This window comes from Acanthopagrus latus, chromosome 5 (genome assembly GCF_904848185.1).
Source record: "Acanthopagrus latus isolate v.2019 chromosome 5, fAcaLat1.1, whole genome shotgun sequence".
Taxonomy (NCBI): Eukaryota; Metazoa; Chordata; class Actinopteri; order Spariformes; family Sparidae; genus Acanthopagrus; species Acanthopagrus latus.
The window spans coordinates 3,437,832-3,459,422 of NC_051043.1; the positions used below are offsets into that span (position 1 = coordinate 3,437,832).

Below are 21,591 nucleotides of genomic sequence, written 5' to 3' on the forward strand. Positions count from 1 at the left end.
GGACAGCATCTACCCTCCCTCTCCTTCCTGCTTCCATCCACCTTTGCGCCACAGCTGCACTTACAGCAGCAACAGTAGAGGACAGCTGTCTGACAGCATCTTTATTATTGTAACTGATGTTTGACAGCTACACTTCAAGGGTTAGCCCTTACCTCTGAGGAGCAGATGGGCACGCAGATCAAATCATTTAATGAGCAGTTCATTATATTTCAATGTGACAGATTTTATTTGACACTGTAGGTGGTAATCTGCTGTCCTTTGCTGCTGTAATATCTTTCCCCACATAAAGCCTTCCTCAGAAGCTGTAAACATCTTTTCTAATTGATAATGGGGCTGATTTGTTTGACTCAAACATTTCTTTCATGTCATCTTAGTTTATGTATGTAAGCAGAATGTATTATAAGGTTTGCCCCGGGCTCATGGTTTGATAGATACTTTTGCTGTTGAATTTATAAAGGCATATCCTTCTGAAAACACACTGATATATTCACGCAATCTTCAAGAAATGTAAGTTATAGCTATTTGTTAATAATGTGAGATTATTTATGATCTTCATTTTCTCTGCATCCTCCACACCCTATTCTGTCTGAAGTATGTTCAGTTCTTTATGGAATCAAGCAGATAACAAGCAAAGTGTTTCTTACATTCCCTTTCTACGATGAGGACTTGTACATTATCTCTGCTTGTGTTATGAATATGGAAGATGTTTGTATCCTTATGTTATCATGTCAGTCCCCAGCTACTTTCAGTTGAAGGTCTTTTTTCACAAGATTTTGGGATGCAAAAATGTTTTTGTTGGATTTTCTCCTTGATCGTTCTCGTCTCACCTGCTTTAGGTATTGCTTTTAGCCCATCTGAAAATAAGTTGTGCGATTTTTGTTTGGCTACAGTATAAACATGACATTGTCATAGTTTGTGTTTTTGTTATTCTCTGTTTTATGTTGAAGTTCTATCCTCACGTGTCTCGTTGCACTTTCCATTTCCTCCCATTGCCTCCTTCTTTGTCATCGTCTGCCCCTCCCCGATTTGCTACACCTGTGTCCAATTATCTCCCCATCGCTTCTGTCTGGCTTTTATTGTCAGTCCTGGTTTAATTGCCTTTTGATTCGATACTTTGGCCTTTGATTAGTACTTTTCTTGGCTTGTACTTTGTTTAGCATTTGTGGTTCATCTTTGGATTTCGAATTTTTGGGATTTGTGTTTGAGCTGTCATTAAAGCTCACCTTTTGTGCCTTACCTGCATGCTTGTGTGTATTGTGTATTGTGTTTGGGTCCCATTCTGTGTAACCTGACAGACATGGGCTGTGATCACTTGAAAAACAAATCTGTGCACAAAATGGGTAAAAATGAAATTCAAAGAGGTGGAAGGCTGTGAGATGAGGTTACAGTCACACTGTGGGCCTTCTTGGAACATTTTGTTTCTTTTTGGTCTTATGAGGTCATGTGTATATACTAGACAGACTGCTGTTGTTTCTCTGCTTTGTAACTAATGAACTTATTTGCATACAACCAATCAAATCTTTCCATTTTGCATGAAGAAAATAATGTAATTGTTCCATCATTGGTAAACACTGACACACACCAACCTAAAGCAGGACACCAAAAGTTCCCCTGACTTTGAACCACAGCAGGTCCTGTTACTTCTGCAGCCACTGTCACCTTGTGAACTACATAAATGTAAATGTAATCTGTTGCAGCTCAACTCTCTAAATATGCCAACAAACATGCTGTACCAGTAAAAGGTGCACTAACATTGATGTGTAGGCTAGCTATCTTGTGATCTAGTCAGATCAAAGTGGCTTAAAAACTAGCCTGCAAATGTCTGACATTGTTTTTTTAGATGCTTTATGGATTCGTCTTTATTCTTGTACACCACTGCTAACAAAATGTCCTCATGTTATAACACATACACCAGCGTTATTAAAGGTAACTCAGTGTTATACTTGAAGTGAAGATATTGTGTATTATATTACTGCAGTTTTGATCAAATCAAATCAAATATATTTTGCTTATACAGCCCACCCGCTGTGAACAGTTTTGTATGTCATCAGCAGCACCTTAAAGTCTGATCTTGTATGTATTAGGAGCCAGTGCAGTAAGGCTAGGATTAATTTCATTATTCAAATTGTGCGTGTTAAGATGCTAGCTGTAGCATTCTGAACTATCTGAAGACTTTTAGTACTCTCACATGGAAGACCTGAAAATAAGGCAATGCCATAATCCATCCTAGACGAAACAAAGGCATCAGTCAGGATCACTGCGTCTGCTGTGGACAGGAAGGTCCTTATTTCAGCTCTATTGTGCAGGTGGTAAAAAGTGATCATGGTTATTTCTTTGATTTGCTGATCGAAAGAGAGGGTGTCTTGACAGTTGAAATTTGAGAAATAACGGTTGTCAAGAGTTATGGTCTCCTGATCAAAGTGGTATCCCTGTCAAGCAGGGTCAATGACCAGAATCTCAGTTTTATCTAAATTCACAAGCAGGAAGTTTTCTGAAATCCATTTCTTCAGCGTGTACAAGCAGGTCTTTAATTTCATGAGTTTGAGATTCATCATCAGCTTTTAAGTACAACTGAATGTCATCTGTAAAGCAGTGGAAATGTATTCCATTACTCCAAATAATTTGGCCGAGAGGTGAAATATATAAAGAGAAGTACAAAGGGGCCAGAACAGAGCCCTGGTGAACGCCATACTTCACATCAGTAAATGTTGATGTAGAACTATTAACACATTGTGTTCTTTCGGACAGGCACTGAGATCCAGTAAGAGAAGCACTGAGGTAGAGTTTGAGTCTAAAGTAAGAACGTCATTAACCACTTTAGTATGGGCTGTTTCAGTGGAGTGACAGGTACTGAAAGCTGATTGAAAAGGGTCCAGGGGATTATTATTAACTTGCTGGGACACAACTCTTTCCAAGACTTTAGAGAAGAAGGGAAGGTTGATACTGGTCTATAATTATTTACAGATCCTGGGATGAGGTGTGGTTTCTGAACAGAGGCTTAACTACAGTACTTAAAACAAGCAGGGACAACACCGGTCATGAGTGATAAATTAATAATATTCAACATTGTAGGTCCAGTGCTGGCCATAGATCCTTAAACAGTTTTGCTGGAAGGGGCTTCAGGACGCAGGTAGTTGGTTTTGAGGATGAGACGATTTTAGACAATATCTCAAGGGAGATATTTTCAAAAGTGTTTGGAGCTGAGACTAACTGAGAAACAGCAGAAATATGTTTTATAATCAACTTTGACGAGGAACCCAGAGATGAAGATTTAACTTTGGTCCTAATCTCATTATTTCTATTGCAAAAGACATCTAAGAAATCATTTGCTTTAAAGGGTGCACCGCTCGTAGAATGTGATTTTTGAGTAAGATTGGCCACGGCGTTGAAGAGAAACCTGGGATTGTGTTTATTATTATTTTTTAGGCTGGAGAAATATGCTGTTCTAGCAGTATTAAGAGCATGCTTGTTATTAAGTACACTATCACGCCATGCAAGATAAAAAATGTCCAGTTTAGATCTTCACCATGCTTGTTCCATTTTCCTGCAGGGCAGCTTGAGATCTCGGGTTTCATCAATAAACCAGGAAGTAGATTTCTTTGGTCGTCTTGTCTTGGTAGAGACAAGTGGACAAAATCAAGGAGAAAAACAAGTACTGAGTTAAATTCATTAGTGAATTTTTCCACAGGTTGCAAAAGGAGCCAAGACCCCAGGCAGTTTTTCACTGAGCGCTGCTATGATTACAAAGCTAATATGACAAGAGGTAAAAACATTTGTGTAACCGGTAGAAGGACAGGCTAATCATACCTAAAATGTAGTAAGAAGGTGGCTTGACATGGCAGAAGAGACAGAAGCAGCATTCAGGGCTGACACATCTAATTGGTGGGAATGGATCAAGTCCATCAAGTCAAACGCTGGAATGAATAGGTTCATGAACAAGTTGAATGAAGCCAGAAACATCAAGAAGTCCCAGAAAAGCTTTCCTTGGATGGTTTATTTAAGTGGATATTGAAATCCCCTACAATAAGGATCTTTCCTGAACGAGTCACAAGATCCACAAGAAATTCACCAAATTGTTCTAGGAATTGGGAGTAAGGCCCTGGAGGTCTGTAGATTACCACCAGTTAAAGCCAGTTCCCTGGACAAGGCCATTACTACTTTATGAAGATGGCTTAAAACCATAGCCTCAAATAAAGTCAGTTTACAGTAATAGTCAGGTTCGAGGTTAAACTGAAAGTAGATTTGTAGATAAGAGCAACACCTCCCCCTTGTTAAGATGTTTCAGCCATATTTCACATAAGCCAGTCATGTCCAGCTTATTCTCAGTAATCAAATCATCAATCAGTAAGGCTTTGGTTGACAGTGATCTAATATGAATATAGCCAAATTTGAGGGTTTTAAGCTCAATCGAGCTGCAGTTTTCAGTGACAGGCCATTCAGTGGAGCTCATGGTAGATAATTTAGGAATTGGAACAAGGAACCTTTTAGTAGTGGTATATTTGGCTGTGTCTGCAGGTAGGGATGACGGGATGCCATGCTGATTAGCTTTGGTATTATATTATGTTAGACTGTGTAAGGTGCTTGCTGAGACTTGCTCTCTACTCAGTTCTGTTTGTCAGCTGTCAGTTCTACAGTTCTATTCAAAATTCAAGATTCATAGTATTATTGTCATATGCACAGTAAAGAAACATGTTCTCAGTTTTGCTGTCCACAGAGTTCCAACATTGTAATAAAGAAATATATACATCCGAAATATACAATACACAAAGTAAAGCAATTTTAAAGCACTATGTGATAAATAGAAGAAGCAGCAGCAATAACAATAATAATAACAATAAAACAGTGCAAATCTGAAAACTATGCAGTTATGCATGTGCAAAAAAATGTAAACATGTAAACAGAAGGGACAGTTGTGAGGTAGAATAAACTCCTATCTGCTGTTTAGGAGTCTGATGTCAGTGGGAAAGAAAGAGTTCTTTAGTCCGGTGGTCTTGGATTTAACACTTCTGGGTGGGTGGGGTCTTTGAGGGTGGAGGCAGCTCTCCTGTGGGCTCTGCTGTGGTAGATGCTCTGCAGAGAGGACAGTGGAGTCCTGGCGATCTTCTCAGCAGTCTTTACCACACTTTGCAGGCGTTTGCGGTCCAAAGCAGAAGTGCTGCCGTACTAGACGGTGGTGCAGCTGGTCAGTATGCTCTCAACAATGCAGTATAGGTGCAGCATACCTGCCTTTACTTTTTGTTAACCAAAAACACTGTGATCCTGGTGATAGAGAAAGATTCTGTGAGAGGATTTTCAATAAGAAGCATATTTGTATTTCTTTAGATTTAGATCAAAACAGTCTATTCACATTGTGTCTGTCTAGCACATCAAGCTGAAAGGTTTTTTAGTTCAGATAAACACATGGCTGCTGTTGAAGGGATAAGACACAGTCTAAGAAGAGCACTTGCTCTATAGATAGACTGATTGATCGATGGTTTTACGATATGAAGCCGAACACCAACAGTAGTACCATGTTTCCAGCAGAGTTAACATGATTTGGGAGAAGTACTGCTTAGGATGTTCTCCATATGTTAGTCTGACCTTTGGTGGCATTTGATTGTCAAACTTATATAAATAAATAAAATCCTCTTACTACCCCCACTGTACCTTTTTTCTGTTTTGACCCACCATGCTTACTATTACTTTCTCTCCATCATCTCCTGATTTTCGATCCCTTAAGTTCCACTTTCCCTCCATCATCTTTTTTCTCCATACCGCCATTCCCTGTTGATTCGTCTCATGTTCCTTCTCCCTTTTCACCATCTCCATTATGTATCTGTAGTTTTTCCTCCTTTAACCCTCTGCTACTCCTCGATGTTCTTGTTCTTCTTATTCTTCTTCATCATCCCTCCATCCTCCTACTCTGTCTTTATTCTGCACCTCGCATATCCCACATTTTCACAGCTTTATCACAGTGTCTTCTCATCAGTGCTAGGCAGGAAGTCTCTGCACTCCAAACTCTTTCTGTGTCTTCCCTGAGTGGTAGAATGACTTACTGAACTGAATTCAGTCATCAGAATCTCTCTGTGTTCTCAGAAATCTCCATCTCTTTCTCCCTCATCATCTCATCTCAATTCATCTGCAGCTCGTGTTGAAACACTTTTTCTCGAAGGCTTCTCTTTGATCCACTGTGATACGGATTGAACCTAATTTGAAAGTCACTTTGGACAGAACAGATTAATGAATGCGAAAGTGTGTATGGCTTACCTAACGCATTCCTGTTGCACCAGAAAATGATAAGGGTAATAAGAGAAAACCTCTCTGCTCTTACCCAGTGTAATAACTGTAAAGAGTGTAGGCAGGCAGAGGGTGTGGGGCAGGAGGAATGGTGGATTTTGGGCAGAATTGTCTAGAGTGCACAGAACCCCCCCAGGGGGACACAGACCGAGAGAGTCAATGCTGTGAAGCAGCTCAGCCAATCATGTAAAGCTTATGAAGAAGTTCTGCTGTGAATGATTAACATTTACATTCAGAACTGCTGTTTGCCTGCCCGTCCTCGCTGCTGCACGCCACTCTGCATACCAACACACATGGATCATTGCTATTCTACATGTTTACTGATGCACACACTGCAAACGGTTGGTTGTACCAATGAGGCCCTGGCAGGGCTGAATTAACACTGCGCTCTTTGAATACATTAAAATGTTTGTTGTGTTAAATAATCATAATGCCCTGTCCCTCATGGACTTGTATAACACCATGTCAAAGCAGACTTACAGCACTCAGTATTCATGTCAGGGATAATGCCCAACGAGGTTTCTGTTATCAGGAATTAATGGACGACGTGGACGCCTGAACCATCCGCTGCACGTCATCCATTCATTCCTGATAACTGACACCCTGCAGGACATTATCCCACAGATACCACGGTCACTTGCCAGAGAAGAAAGCATGAAGACCATTTTGCATATATTTTTTTTTTACATCTCTTTGCGTTTAAAACAAAGTTATGCTCGTAGGATTCTAAGTCTGTAACGCTGCGTACGGTCAACAAACAGTGAATATAATTTCACAACATATTAAACAACAAGACGAGCCAGCTAACAGCCACATCACTGTCATTTTCATGCCCAGCACCCACATTTTGTAAATAGAAGATGTACTTGCCCCCTGCTTTGCTCCCCTTGGTGTGTTGGTCTTAAAATGAGGTGTGGTCAGGCAGTAAGCTGCCCCTATACAGGCAGGTTTACATCGCACATAATGCTCAGATTTTAGGATTTAAGCGGCTGCATTCAGTTATTTTAAACATTTACATGTGAGCAGTAATGCACAGTAACAAATATCGTGACACATTTAATCAGGATGATCGTTTTTATCGCCTGTCCCGGTTGATCCACCGACTGAGATCCGTGCATGCACAGAGTGACGCAGCAGCACTCCTTTTTATTTGTATGGAGTCAAACAGAGTTGTTGATGGGACAGGTGATTGTGAACCCTGGGACCTGAACCCAGGGCCACTGCAGCGAGGACGAGGCCTCTGCATGAGACGCCCACTATACCAACTGAGCTAAAGGGACACCTAGCTCTCAAAGGGAATGGGAGACAACACTTGGACCGGTCTGATTTATGTTCAGCCTGAAACACACCCATAAGTAATTCAGAGTCTAAATACAACCTCTTTGGACCGTGCGCCACACTTTGTGCCCAGATTATCCGTCGTTTAAATAGCAGAATAGACTTGGACACGCCCTAAACACTAAAGTGCACTGCGCTTTAGACCATGTGCTACAGACCGTCTAAATAGGGCCCGTAGGGTTGCATTAATTGTCGACCTTAATGCACCCACATCGACTTGTGTCATCTTACTGTCTCTCTCTTTCAGTATGTGTCCAAACATTCTGCAGCGTGTTTTATCAAGATGCCAAAAGATGCACCACGCGTTTTGAATTCAGCTTTCACTACAGCAGGCAGCAGGCTTTTGTAGTCTTACTGAGCACCCAGGGTGCTTAACAACATGAGTCAGCATTCCCCCTATTTTGACATTGGTGGAAAGAGCTACCATTCAAGATCCCACCTGCTCATCAGGAGCAATAACCATTCATACACTCTCACAAACTAATGGAAGTTCTGAAACAATTTTGGGTTCAGCATCTTTCCAAGGACATTTGTCAACAACATGGAGTAGTGAGCTACAGAGGTTCGAGGTTGGAATAAAACTAGCAGAAGTCACAATTGAAGTTGTGGTAATACTTGGAGTAGTAGTAGTAGTAGTAGTAGTAGTAGTAGTAGTAGTAGTAGTAGTAGTAGTAGTAGTAGTGCAGTACAAGCTCACAAGAGTGATCTAAAATAAAAGGGAAATATTAAAAAAAAAAGAATGGTCCAAGTCGAACCTGAGAACTATCTCACGCATTGTCATTGTCTTGTCATTTATACTTTTCACCAGTGCAATGTTCTGAGTGTAATTTGTAGATACTTATCTGTTTGAATAATACAACATTTTTTTTAACATTTGATGGTACCATATAGCCCATGTATGTGACAGCAACATGTTAGCAGAGCTGAGGCAGCAGCTTCAGTGCTCTCTCTGTGTCTGCAGCGCTAACACTGGATGCGTTCAGGGACAGTATTGACTGTAGGTCATTCACGTTTTGGCAGCATTTGGAAGCCTAAAAATGTCATCACACAGACTGTTTGGACTGCAGTATTGATTGAAATTGTGTTGACAAGATAACACAAGTAATATCTGTGTCACATATCTGCATAATCAACGTGATGCAGCACCTATTTAAGTGCCTGTAATCTTGAGCCAATGCTGTTGCTGTGTGTGCAGGATCCTGGCCACTGTGGGAGCTGATTTTGATCTAAGAACACTGAGGGCAGTGAGAGTACTGCGGCCACTCAAACTGGTCTCTGGCATTCCAAGTAAGTTCACTTCACATTTTAACACATTTTTTGTTAATGTCACCACTATAACTCCTATTCACAAAATGTTGGGATGCTGTGTATAATGTAAATATATGCAGAGCATTCGATTTGCCGATTTTATTCAAGATATTTAACATAATCCAGGTAGAAATTACATTTGTCACTGCAACATATCTGGCAAAAACACTACCATACATACATACACACACACACACACACACACACACACACACATATATATATATATATATATATATATATATATATATATATATATATATATATAAACAGAGTTCTTAGGAAACTTTAAAGGAGTTTAATCATAGATACCATATGTGTTACATAGGGTCAACTCTTCACCTCTGACTGAAGTTTAGATCAGTGACTGTATATGATTGAAATGAAATGAAGAAACGGCTTCAATTCACTCTCTGTTTTTAACAGGCGGAAATGCATTAACTTTATCCAGACAGTCTGGCATAATCCTCACATGTTTGTGAACCAACAGCCTGGCTCCAGACCTCTCAATCATTGCCCACTCTGATCTGCTCAGTCATTCAAATCAGTCTGTTGCTATCGCCGCTGATGGCTATGAACTCAGTTGTAGAAAATCAAGCTGGATTTAGAATTAAACCATAACTAGCTAGCAACATTTATGAATCTGAAGAAGATGGATGTTTTTCTTTAAGCTTATGGTGCATTACTGAGAAAACGTAGGTGTAAGCAAAAAAAAAAAAAAAATGTCATCAGGTGGTGGAAATGAATTAGGTTTTGACTTTGCTGCATGTCATATAATTGTTTCTCCCTCCCCATGTTTCCTGACAGTCCTTCCACTCTCCAGTAAATGAAAAACTAAAAGAAGAAATACAATAAAATAGTATCCTGTGTTTCCAAAATCATATCTCTTTTGTCTGCATCAGGTCTTCAGGTGGTATTGAAGTCCATTATGAAAGCTATGGTACCTCTACTGCAGATTGGCTTGTTGCTCTTCTTTGCCATCCTCATGTTTGCCATCATTGGCCTCGACTTCTACATGGGCAAATTCCATCGCACTTGCTTCAGGATAGACACAGGTAAGCAGGAGGAGGAAAAGGGGTTAACAGTTTGTTGGTGTTGAAATAGCAATTTGTGAGATATGAACATGAATTTAAAAAGTGAACTAACATTTTCAGCAGAATGTGAAGAAACAGTGTTGATGATCTGTCAAACGTCTGACATCTATGTACTGTGTTAAAGAGATGTCAATTGATGTTAGTATGCTATTCAGCTAGCTGTGGCCTGTTTTTTGCAATAAATAAACAATATAGATTCTCAAAATGTGAAGAAAAGAAAAACTGAACAGAAAACATGACTGCACACTATCTGAATTCAAGTTTCTATCTTTTACTGAACTAAGATGAGCTTAATTGCCTTATTAAGACATTTAAACTGGACATAAACTAAACAACACAGTCTTGGTTTATCTTTCCACAATCACCTCTGTTATGGTCCAAATTAATCCTTAGTTCACAGAGTAAGACCCCGACTCTCTCTCACTCCTCCCCAGTCCCTGCCTGCCATGTCTTCTTGTCCCCGGAGTCATAGTCCTGGTCAGAGCTGCTGTTAATCACCTCTGAGGTCTCAGTTCAGTGTCCAGCCATGTTTACTATTAAGCTGCCTAATCAATTTAAGATGGAGTTAAGCCCCTTCGCATGTGTTGACTAACGTGTGATCAGAGGTCCCAGTCTAGACAAACTCTATCTGCCACTAGCTCTAACTGAGCCATGAGCTCATTAGCCCTGTAAGATTGCTGCAGCCAAAGAAAGAGCAGCATTTGCTGGTTACTTTGGTGATTTACTACTTGCTGTAATTTTGGAGCTATTTTAGAATTTTGGCCATATTTTAAAAATTATGAGAAACCCTTTGTCATGGTTAAGGACATCTGGCCAATCAGGGCATTTTTAAATAGTTTGTATATAACCGTATCTATCAGTGCTCCTTTGTATATTATACTCCAGCTGTCAAAACACCCTCTTGTTGTGTAATTAACTGAGGTTTGTTAAATTTCACCAATATATGCTATAGCATATAACCAGGCCAGCTGGCTCAGGGATGTAGGGCGGTTGGTAGGATGGTTTGGTTATTTCACATCTTCATCAGAATAAAATATACTTTAAACAACAAAAACAGTCCATCTGGCCCCATTTAAACTGTGTAATCTTATGTCAAGCAAGAGTGAACCACAAACTAGCATGAACAAATAGACAGACCATTGCTTTTCCACACTGACAGTGTGCACAATTAGCTTTGGCTGGTTGCTTATGCTTTCGGGGACGTTTCTCAGGGCCGTTACGCATTTTCATCGCTGCTTTGTGATGAAAAAAACTATATTTGAATTTGAATAATCAAATGTAGATTCACTGAATGTTGAAACCTTTTCACCCCACGGAAAAACTACAGAGTGACACATATTGCCTCTTTTCAATCTTTGATGAAAGTTGCACATGTGCATTACTTAACAGGCAGTATGTAGCCAATCAGAGGCAGGGTAGGGAAGGTCAGGCCAAGTAAGGTAGTGTGATCCAAAAGAACAGCTTCAGCTGGAAACCATTGCTGCGGTACAGCAGAATATATTTTATGATATATATAAACATATATATATTTCTATATCGCCTGTTACTTAGTGACGCACATAAGTTATGAAAGTAAAGGCCTGACCACCAACCACATAGTGTATTATGTGGGAGAGAGTCACTCATTTTGGTGTGGACTTTTTCACTTTGCAGACCTTTTTCATGCACAAAAATGCTTTGTAACACAATAAAGTAAAGACAAAATCCCGCAAAACTGACTATGACCATTTAAAGCCTACTACAGTGAGTTATAGTGTTGGGACGATACTGGAATTTCTTCTTTGGTACAGTACCTCAGAAAATACAAGATACTGGATACTGATTCTGATACTGTGGGTCAAAATTGACACACCAGTGAGGGCATGAAATTGGCGAAGTTGTTGCTAACTGTGGCTAACACCCTTCACTTTAATCAGCGGGTTGCAGCTTGGCTCACTGCTACTGTAAACTTCCTACTCACTGTCACACACATGCTCCCTTTTTCTCTCTCTTGACTACACACGCTGCTTGTGTGTGTGTGTGTGTGTGTGTGTTTGTTTGTGTGTGCGAACTTGTGGTCAGATAGATGAGAGAGTTAGAGTGCACCTGCTACCTGAGTATTGTTACTGTAGAAAAGAAAAATCATTTAAAGGGTTTCAAATATTCAGAATGCAGATTGAAAAATCTACCAGTGTGTTCATTTTCAGTCGAACTGTATTTGTAAGCAACTGTGGATAGAAACAAGAAATTAGGTCAAATGTGCTCTGCTTAACCATTTTCATCCCGTGTATCACTGTAGTTGGACTCATATATTATGCACAAGCTGGCATGTTATCCTGTATCTTAGCATGGGAAAGTACTTTTACATAATACATACCCAGCCTTCTCTACAGTGCCTCACCGTCTGTGTGTATTTCTGTGTATGTGATGGCGTGTGAATGTGTGTGTTGGTGGCTCTAGGTGAGCAGGCAGCAGATTTCCCCTGTGGCTTGGAGCCTCCAGCCCGGACCTGCAGCAACGGCACCGCCTGTAAGGAGTACTGGATCGGACCCAGCTTCGGTATCACCAACTTTGACAATATCCTCTTTGCTGTTCTCACCGTTTTCCAGTGCATCACCATGGAGGGATGGGTGGACATCCTCTACAATGTAAGTCCACTGACAGGACACATAAGTGGGCCTGAATGCTATTTCTTAGGGACTGTGGGTACCAGATGGATGGGGTTTGCTGTGCTGTTGAGTTATGGACGGAGGAACTGTTGGCTCTAGATTTCAACTAACGTGTGTTACACACCGGCTAAATGCCCAGCCTGGTTTCAGAATCTCTGAATCACAGATCATCAGTTTTTTCACAGATTCAATGAGTTTGTTTGTGTACTCACACTTGTTGCAGAAACATTTGGTTGCATTGCTGCATTAATTTTGTATGGTACCCCTTTACTGGAGCACAGGATTGGTGGATTCCAAGCTTCCTCTGTCAACATTCAGAAGTATCTTTGAGCAACAAAGTGAACACTGAGTTGCCCCTGATGGTAGCTCACTGTTTGAGTGAGTCTGTGTGAATGAGAGGAACATTGTAAAGCACTTTGGATAACATAGATATGAAAAATGCAGCTCATATAAGAAGCATAGATAACAAGTCTTAAATGAACATATGTCTTTGAGCATCCTGAGAAATGAGAAGTTAATGGCTCCCAGCTCTATATCATCGGAAACTCAGCAGTGACACCAGCGGGACAGAGCACCCATTATTGATTGGTCAGGGCAAAACTGACAGTAACAGCATGTCCTAACAGCAAGCAGTCATTTAATTATCCTCAAATAGCCCACTCTGTCCAAACTGAATCTGTTAAATATGCCTTGTTACATCATGGAAACAGACCATGTGCCTATCAGCTGTGTGCTGGAGATCAGACTCGAGACATAATGCTGAGGTAAAAGATGAATATGTGCTTGCTATTTTCTTAAATTTGTACCTTTTAAACAGAAAAAAAACACATTTCACACTTCGATGTTTGGATGTTTCTTTACTGGGCATCACATAGAATATCAGTGTTTCCCATACATTGACGAGACTGTGTCTAATTATGAAAAGTGAAAAAATATTTCCGCCTTTCCAACACATACCGACGTTTCAGTCAGTCTCTTTTGTTTGCATTACTTGACAAAAATGTCGTCTATGACTGACTGTTACAGTGAGTTGAAGAGTATCAGAAACATCTAGTTTGTTATTGTATATTCACAAAAAATGTTAGAGAAAGGAAATATTTTACCAATCATCTTCCACCGCAATCCTTGATGTTAACTAGCATGTTGGATATCTATCTTGATAATTAGCTAGAGGATCTGACCTGTTTTCCGACAGTAGCACAAATTACATTTCGCCCCCGAGCCGACCTGCTATAAATTGTTACTGATGCCTGACCTGCACCTGAAGGAAAATTAGACTGACGCAATTTTTAAAAATGAAAGTAATCCAGTGTGGGGAATGGGAGTTCTGGGAGGGCACAAGCATGCATGAATGAGCTCATATGAGATATAAATGCTTATCATTTTGAAATGCAGTCATATTTTTGTAGATGTGTTGCCAATAATGATTTTTTTGCATGTGACGCCTTGAAAATGGCAATCGCAAAACCTGACCCACACTCTCCAGGTGTCCCACCCGATTGGCACCCGTGTCCGACACAGTACATTATCCCCCCCCCCCCCTCTCAGAAAATCCTGTGGGAAATACTGAATATGGCCAACAGCAAGTAGCTAACTATTAGCAGGGGTGCGTTTTCTTTCCAGACACTTCCATCTTATTTAGTTTGTTTTTTTGTTTTTGTTGTAAAATGAGGAGGTATCACATAACTTCACAATTTCAAATTAAAAAATCAAATTAAAAATCATTCCTCGTCTGTGTAGCACTTTAAGGAGAGGGCGAGACTTACATTTATACTGCCATATTTTGGGAGGGGGTTGCTATAACGTTATTATATCAGTATTACAAAAATAAAAAGGATACCCCACTCAAACACAATTCTATGATATGTAATGAAACGTATCTTTAGACAGAAGAAAAGACTGATCACAAAACATATGTGTTTATTGGCTTTATATTGGACTTACATGACATGTAGGCCTACATGTACTTTGGGAGGAGCAACCTGCCTCATGAATAAAGAAAACAACAGAATATTGAAGTTCAACATTCTGTTATATTTACATCCAGCAGCAACATAGCATACTGTGAGGATCATGAGCAGCCTTTATATTAACACGTTAACAACAGATCAGCTGAGCTTGTGTTGCGGTATTCAGTTCCACAAAGAGCAACTTGACGAAACAGTTTCCCACATCTGACCTCTGGCTGCGATTAATTTATCAAATCGGCTTCAATTGAGGCTTGACATAGTTTCACGGTTCACAGTTTTTCTACTGAAGTACTGAATACTCCAATATTGTTTCGGTGTGCTACAATTGATGGAAAATGGCATGAATGTACAGGCCAGTCTGTCTTGTGCATTGTTGCTGAGACACTGTGCTTTTCCTACCGACTCCTCCTTCCCCTCCCACCCTTCCTCAGGGGGATGATTAGAGGCAAGCATAAGAGCTTGCAGAGGATGACTCACACACAGCAGCTCCCATTAGGACCACAGCATCGCAGCCTTACTGCTAGCATGAAGCAAATCACACCTATCTGCCATTTGCATAAAGTCAGTATTATATCATGCCATGGAAACAATTATGCAATAGGCTAAATGATTAAATAGTTGAAGAGGGGAAAGGCTGTGTGAGTTTTCCCTCGTAGGGCTGAAAGACGGAAACAAAAACAGAGTGAGAGAGGAGGGAGGTAGAAAGCGATCAATAGTAGTTTGGTTGCTGAGAGAAAGAAAGGCATGATGGATAGAGGATGCTGCTTTGATGCTCCTTAAATGTCAAATAATGGTTTCCCTTCTGTAACACTCACACAAGTATTGGACACAGGAGCATGGACAGAGCTACAAATGAACTCTGTTTAGTGGGGGGGGGGCAATGTCTGCTGAATTGGCATATGACAAAGTCTACGGTGAATCATTGTGATGGAGGATGACATCAAAATGAATTTGAGGCACCGATATACATCCCTGTGCCAGGTTTAAAAGCATCCTTGTCTCCATAGGACGTCTGTAACTCAGCTTTGTTCAGCCTCACATGCATAAAATAACGTTGGCTGACTAGCCAAGGAAGCCAAGATAAGGAAACTGTATAAAAACAGAATGACTCTGAGAAACCCTTGGAAAGAAACACTGCTGTCAGAAATGTAATCAAGTGTCTTGGGTTTTCCTAACTGAACTGGTTAAATAAGAAAATAGTTTCGATGGTCAGGTATTAGTAGGCAATAGCTGGCAACCATCGCCGATGGACGATGGCGTCATCCACTGGCCCAACTTTAATGTTTTTGTTCACCCTTAAGAGCAGGAGTAAAAGCAGATTAAGCTCAAATTCAACCTTGTCTTCTGTATTATCTAAATCTTAGTCTAAACATTTTTTTTCATGTACAGGTCTTTTGCCACAATAGACAGCCATTAGCCCCATTCACACTGCCATTTGGATGTGGGGATCCTGTGCCGATTCGTAGAAGCTGATATTTGACCAAAATGTATCTTCCGCTGAAAGACAATAGTCCCCTCTTTCCACTGAATTTAATATAAGCCCTGATAAAGATTAAATTATAAATGACTGAAAATGAAAAGAAACATTTTCTATGAATTATGAAAGGTGATTTATGCTTAATTTATTAATCAGTCAAGTCAGTTTCATTCATACAGGCTAAATTAAGAAAGTCATAATTTAATTCAAGGGGCTTTACAATTTGTAGAGCATAAGACAGACACATGGACGAACTCTCCAACAACCCACCTTAATGGGAAAAAAACAGAAGAAACCTGAGGAACAGCAACAGAGAAGGGATTCTTTTCCTAGGACAGGCAGGTGTGCAACAGATGTCATGTGTAAGAGCAACCAACGACAACATCACAGTATGAACAATTTACGAAGACACAATTACAGATACAAATAAATTGAGCACACAAACACACAGATAGGAAAAAAAATAACAAAAAGAGACGAGAGGAGAGGCAGGATCTCCAGGAGGCCGAAGAGCCACATCCAAAACATCTGGAATGAGGCACTGACAGCCAGCAGAGAGAGAGAGAGGTCGCAGGAGAGGTGATGGATGAGAGAAGCCTGAATGAAAAGAGAGGTAGAGAGAGTCGGAGAGAGAGAGAGCACACAGCTCAGACACTTGTCCAAGGTTACAGTAGTCTTGTTGACAAGACAAACATAGACTAAAACGTGTGAGGCTTACCGTAGAACATTAACTTTTTTTGAAGTTCTCATTCTACCTCTTGTTTTTGTAGGTGATGGTCCTATTGGTCATGTTGATTCTAGTTCATGGTCTAACACTTCCCATAAACATATCCACGATGAAGATTTAGACCTTTGCTCCATAAGTATCGGCCATTGGCGTCATTAACATGATGAATAATCCCCATTAAACTGAAGTGGTAATCCAGAATTAGTCCATATGGGCTCTAAAGGTTTGGGGGTGAGGGTAATTCTGTCATCCATCATCAGACAGCTCTTTTTCCTGTCTTCTGGATCACTGACAGACCTGTAATGCTCTCTTACCATGCGGGTTGGGGTTGCTGTTTTGGCTGAATATGATTGGTGGATTTCCTGATTGAATTTTCAAGGGAGGAGTGACGCCTGTCTCGTTTCCTGCCGCTGTGGGACCTGGCTGTGTCCTCATCATCAGAGTGGCCATCCATCATGGCCCGATGGGCCCTCATCTGTCTCTGCCAAAGACGGGGGACGGAGGGCAAAAAAACTCAGTTCGTCAGTTTCTCATTAGGAGACCTCTTAGACATAAACCCTGGTTTCTGACAGGTGTTCCAGCCTTTTTATGCTTTGTCTCAGCTCTGTGTGTAGAAAACATTTAAAATGTCAGACACTGGAGATTAACATACAGTACAGTAAGGATTTAGGATTATAAATGTAAGAGCCAGCCCTCAGAGCAGAATAGGTTTGGTGTTGAATCATCCAAGTAAAACGAATTTTACATTGAAAATAAGCAACAACTAACTTATATTCAGTCCTTAGGAATCCACACATACACTAATCAGATATAGATGTGTCTCCTCAGATTTGACACAAAGCTTCGTTAGGCCTTGTGTGTCACTCTAATATTGTGACATATCAAAGCAGAGGCATCAAAACTGAAAGCCTGTCTCTATCAAACTTTGTTCTAGAAAATTTTCCCTGCTGGCTGCTGCAGACAAACCGATAACATCAGGTGTCCTGTCCTTTGACCTTTGCAAGGAACGATTCCCTTAAAATCGAACTCAATTGCAACCCATGAAATGCCTAAAGGGACTAGTTCAGCTTGGTTTCTCTAATCACCAGCTGTAACACATATTTCACTTTTTATGTGTCTGTCTAACTGTCCGGTCATCAACGAAGTGCATGCAAAATATAGTACTGTAGTACCAAGATGATCTATTAAATCATCCTGCAGGAACCTCACTCTAGGTTCTGGTTTTATGATGATGAGGTGCCATTATCTCCTAAAAACCCTAACATCTAATTACTAGGCTTAATAAACTTAAAAAACCCAAATCACATAAAAGCTGAGTATCAACATCCCACAAATGTGTAATCTCCACAATCACACAACCAAGTCAAAACTCAGTGAAACTCAACCACACAAGCTTAACATGTCATCCAGATTCAGCTTCAGCAGTTTCTGTTCTTAAATGTAAAAAGGAATGTAAAGTTAATCTACAAGAATATACAAATATAAATAAATAAAAAGGTCAGCTAAGTACAAAGGTCAAAAGCTTAAAGGACTACAAGCTGAGAAGAACATCACTGTCATCTCCCTCTAATACCTTCACAGCTTCATGTTGAATTTAACAAGGTCCATTTAGTTTCAACAACATCAACCTTGAACAAAGCTCTTCTTTCTTTGCAAACAATGTAATTCATTAAACACATGGTAAATATATCAAAGTGTTAGCAGGGTGTCAGGTGATTGACACTAGCCCATATATATATATATATATATATATATATATATATATATATATATATATATATATACACACACACACACACACACACACACACACACACACACACACACACACACATATATATATATATATATATATATATATATATATATATATATATATATATATATATATATATATATATATATATATATATATATATATATTGGGTGACTAGGTTTCAGGGTTAGACAACCTCCCTCTTTCCAGATTACACAGGAATATTTGGAGTGAAATGGCAGGTAGGGTTGCTGTTGTGTGACTCTGCCATAATTTAAATGAATATCTTTGCAACAAAACGGAAAAGTATCCACTGAACAACATCCACTGTCCCCTTGTAATTTCAAACTAAGCTAATATGAAGATTATAGTCTGATCGAAGTCTGCATTTCTAATCAATTGACTGTCTCCCAGTCTTTGTATTCTATATTCTCTTTATATTTAAATGACTTACACTTTGAAGGATACACTCTTGATGTGTCTGATTCTGACTAAAGCTTGTGCAAAGTATCATATAAGCACATTCTGAACATCACTGGATCCGCGTCTAGAGGTGGTCTGATGGTCTGTGATCAGATTGGCCATGTGTCACACCATGTGTCCACCTCATGCACTTATAATGGTTAGATAAAAGCAGGTGGAATTGAGATATGATATGATGATGTATAATATCAGGTGTTAGTACAGAAGCAGGTGATCAGATGTCATCATTTAGATAAGATATGTTAGGTGTAGGTGTGAATGTATTCATGGAGTTTTATGGTTCAATTTCTCAGGACTCTGGTGCTTTCAGATCCAAAGCTACAAATAGTGAGTGAGCAATGAGGGCAGGACATCTGTTGTCAGATGTGTTGATGAAACGCAACTGGAAGTCAAGATAATGCTCTCCCAGTTTGTTTTGTTGTGAGGTTTGTGTGTGTATCAGTGCAAGTGAATCAGTCAAATAATCAAACTCTACTTATGTAGCACCTTTCAAACAAATCAAAATGCAAAGTGTGTTTTAAAGTATTTTACAAGTGATTGAAAAAAAAAAAAACATATCAGAAAACAAAAACAGGTTTAGAGACTAATAATCGCTAGCCCCATTCACACTGCCCTTTGAGTGCAGGGATCCTTCACCAGTTCTCTGCAGGTGCATCTGATGCACCTCCAGAGGGAGTGTTGATCTGATGGTGTTCACAGTGTGATAACTGAACAGATCCATCACTCAACAAAATAAAGAGAAATGTAACACAAATCAACGTTACAGAACCAAACAACAATAACTGAGTAACTGTAACTGTCTTTGGAAACTTATATGAGGAGTAAAATATTGCAGTTATACATGGAGAATTATCTGTGCTGCTGTCTGTCCTCCTGTCTGTCCTCTTGTCTGTCCTACCGACTCTTCCTAACATTTCTGCCCAAAAAACAGCGATTGTCCAAATCACTGTGTACCGTCACGCCTCTTTCAGGTCTGCAGCACCGGCATTCTGTGTTAATTGCACATTGGTGCGTCTTTACGTCAGAGTTGCACGGCTCTGTGCGAACAGACAACAGCGAAGAATTGGCAAACTGTCGCTGCAGAGATAACGTGGCGACTCGGTGTGAAAAGGGCTACTAATTGCAATAAAATGAATAGTTAAAATAACATAGGATAAGTAATGAGTATAAACATTAAAACCATCAAATTGGAAGACATTTAATAAAAACCGTACTGGATAGATTTAGCTTTTTAGTTTATGTTGAAAAGTATCAACATCCAGTGGCTCAGACTGCAACAGCTGAAAGCAGCATCACCAAATGTTTAAGTTTGGCTTTGTGGAACAGCTAAAAGAGAAGAGCTGGAGGAACACAGGCCTCCTGTAGTGCTATTAATCCATCTGGACATTGCTGTTGAGTTTTTCAGCCTTTTTTTTTTGCCACTTTAGGCAGCACAAGATGAGCGCCATGTAGTTCCATTATATCGGACAGGAGGCAGACATCTCTACTGCCCATATTTCTAAAACACACCAAAAAATCGAGATGGATAAATAGCACTACAGGAGGCCTGTGTTCCTCCGGCTCTTCTCTTTTAGCTGTTCCACAAAGCCAGACTTAAACTGCAACACAGAGTGTGGATACTGGCAGTTATCATTTTCAGTAACTCTGCATATTGTATCACAGTGCATGTTCCCTTGCCTGCTGTGGTCTGTTATGTTTCAGTGTTGCACTGAGCCACCCAGAGTCTCAGTATGCCCTGTTACACACAGACAGTGCCCTGTTGGTTTCACCAGCCTTTTCAGTGCTTGTCAGGGATAGTTAGGGTTAGTTGCATGAGTTCCCCCTGGTGACACAGTATCCACTCACCTGTAAACAGCGGGCCGACTTTCAGATGCTGTCAGACAGAGCTCTGGGGAGCATGATGTTTACAAGGGAGCTGGAGGAAAGCATCACAAGATACAGTGAAGACCATTCCCAGCTACTTGTCGTCCAGTACTGCTAAAACTCCTGTCTCTTCCTGTCTCCTCACTGTGCTCAAATATATATATTGAGGGGAGGAAATACTGCTTCTTGCAATACTTTAATTCTTTAAAATGAAAAAGATCAAATATACAGATATATTTCTAAAAGTGCAGCAGCATCAGCAGTCTCACACATGAGACTGGTGGAGTGTGTTTCTGTGAGTCAGCACCTGTTATTTCCTGGTCTGTCTGCAGTGTGTTGGGCAGTATGGGTGTGGTACTGCTGCTGAACTGATGGCTGTCCTCAGTCTAGCACATGTAGGTTGCAGAACAGTGCTAATATGGCTTTTCTAATGCCTTGTGTCCATTCTGTTAGCCAAAGTCTGAGTCAGGCTCGCCCCGACCTTGGCTAATGCACTAACACACCTAGTCCTCTGCAGCCACTTCCAGTTCAGAGCCACATTATCACAGATTATTCCACTTCTGTAATACAGGGCCTTTGTGTAGGGATTCACTGGCAGCAGTTCATCATAGATCTCCAACCCCTTTCCTTGTTGTTGCTGTTCCTAATCAA

The 21,591-nt window shown here is 40.2% G+C and overlaps 1 protein-coding gene across 8 annotated transcripts in view; it reads left to right on the forward strand.

Moving 5' to 3' along the window:
* The window catches only part of cacna1ba (calcium channel, voltage-dependent, N type, alpha 1B subunit, a), a 129,513-nt gene that overhangs the window by 27,318 nt on the left and 80,604 nt on the right, over positions 1–21,591 (forward strand). For all 8 annotated transcript variants that reach the window (XM_037097238.1, XM_037097240.1, XM_037097241.1 and 5 more), the window contains exons 4-6: positions 8,810–8,901; positions 9,825–9,977; positions 12,456–12,643. In XM_037097238.1, coding sequence (XP_036953133.1) covers positions 8,810–8,901; positions 9,825–9,977; positions 12,456–12,643 — 433 coding nt within the window. The remainder of the gene's footprint in view (positions 1–8,809; positions 8,902–9,824; positions 9,978–12,455; positions 12,644–21,591) is intronic.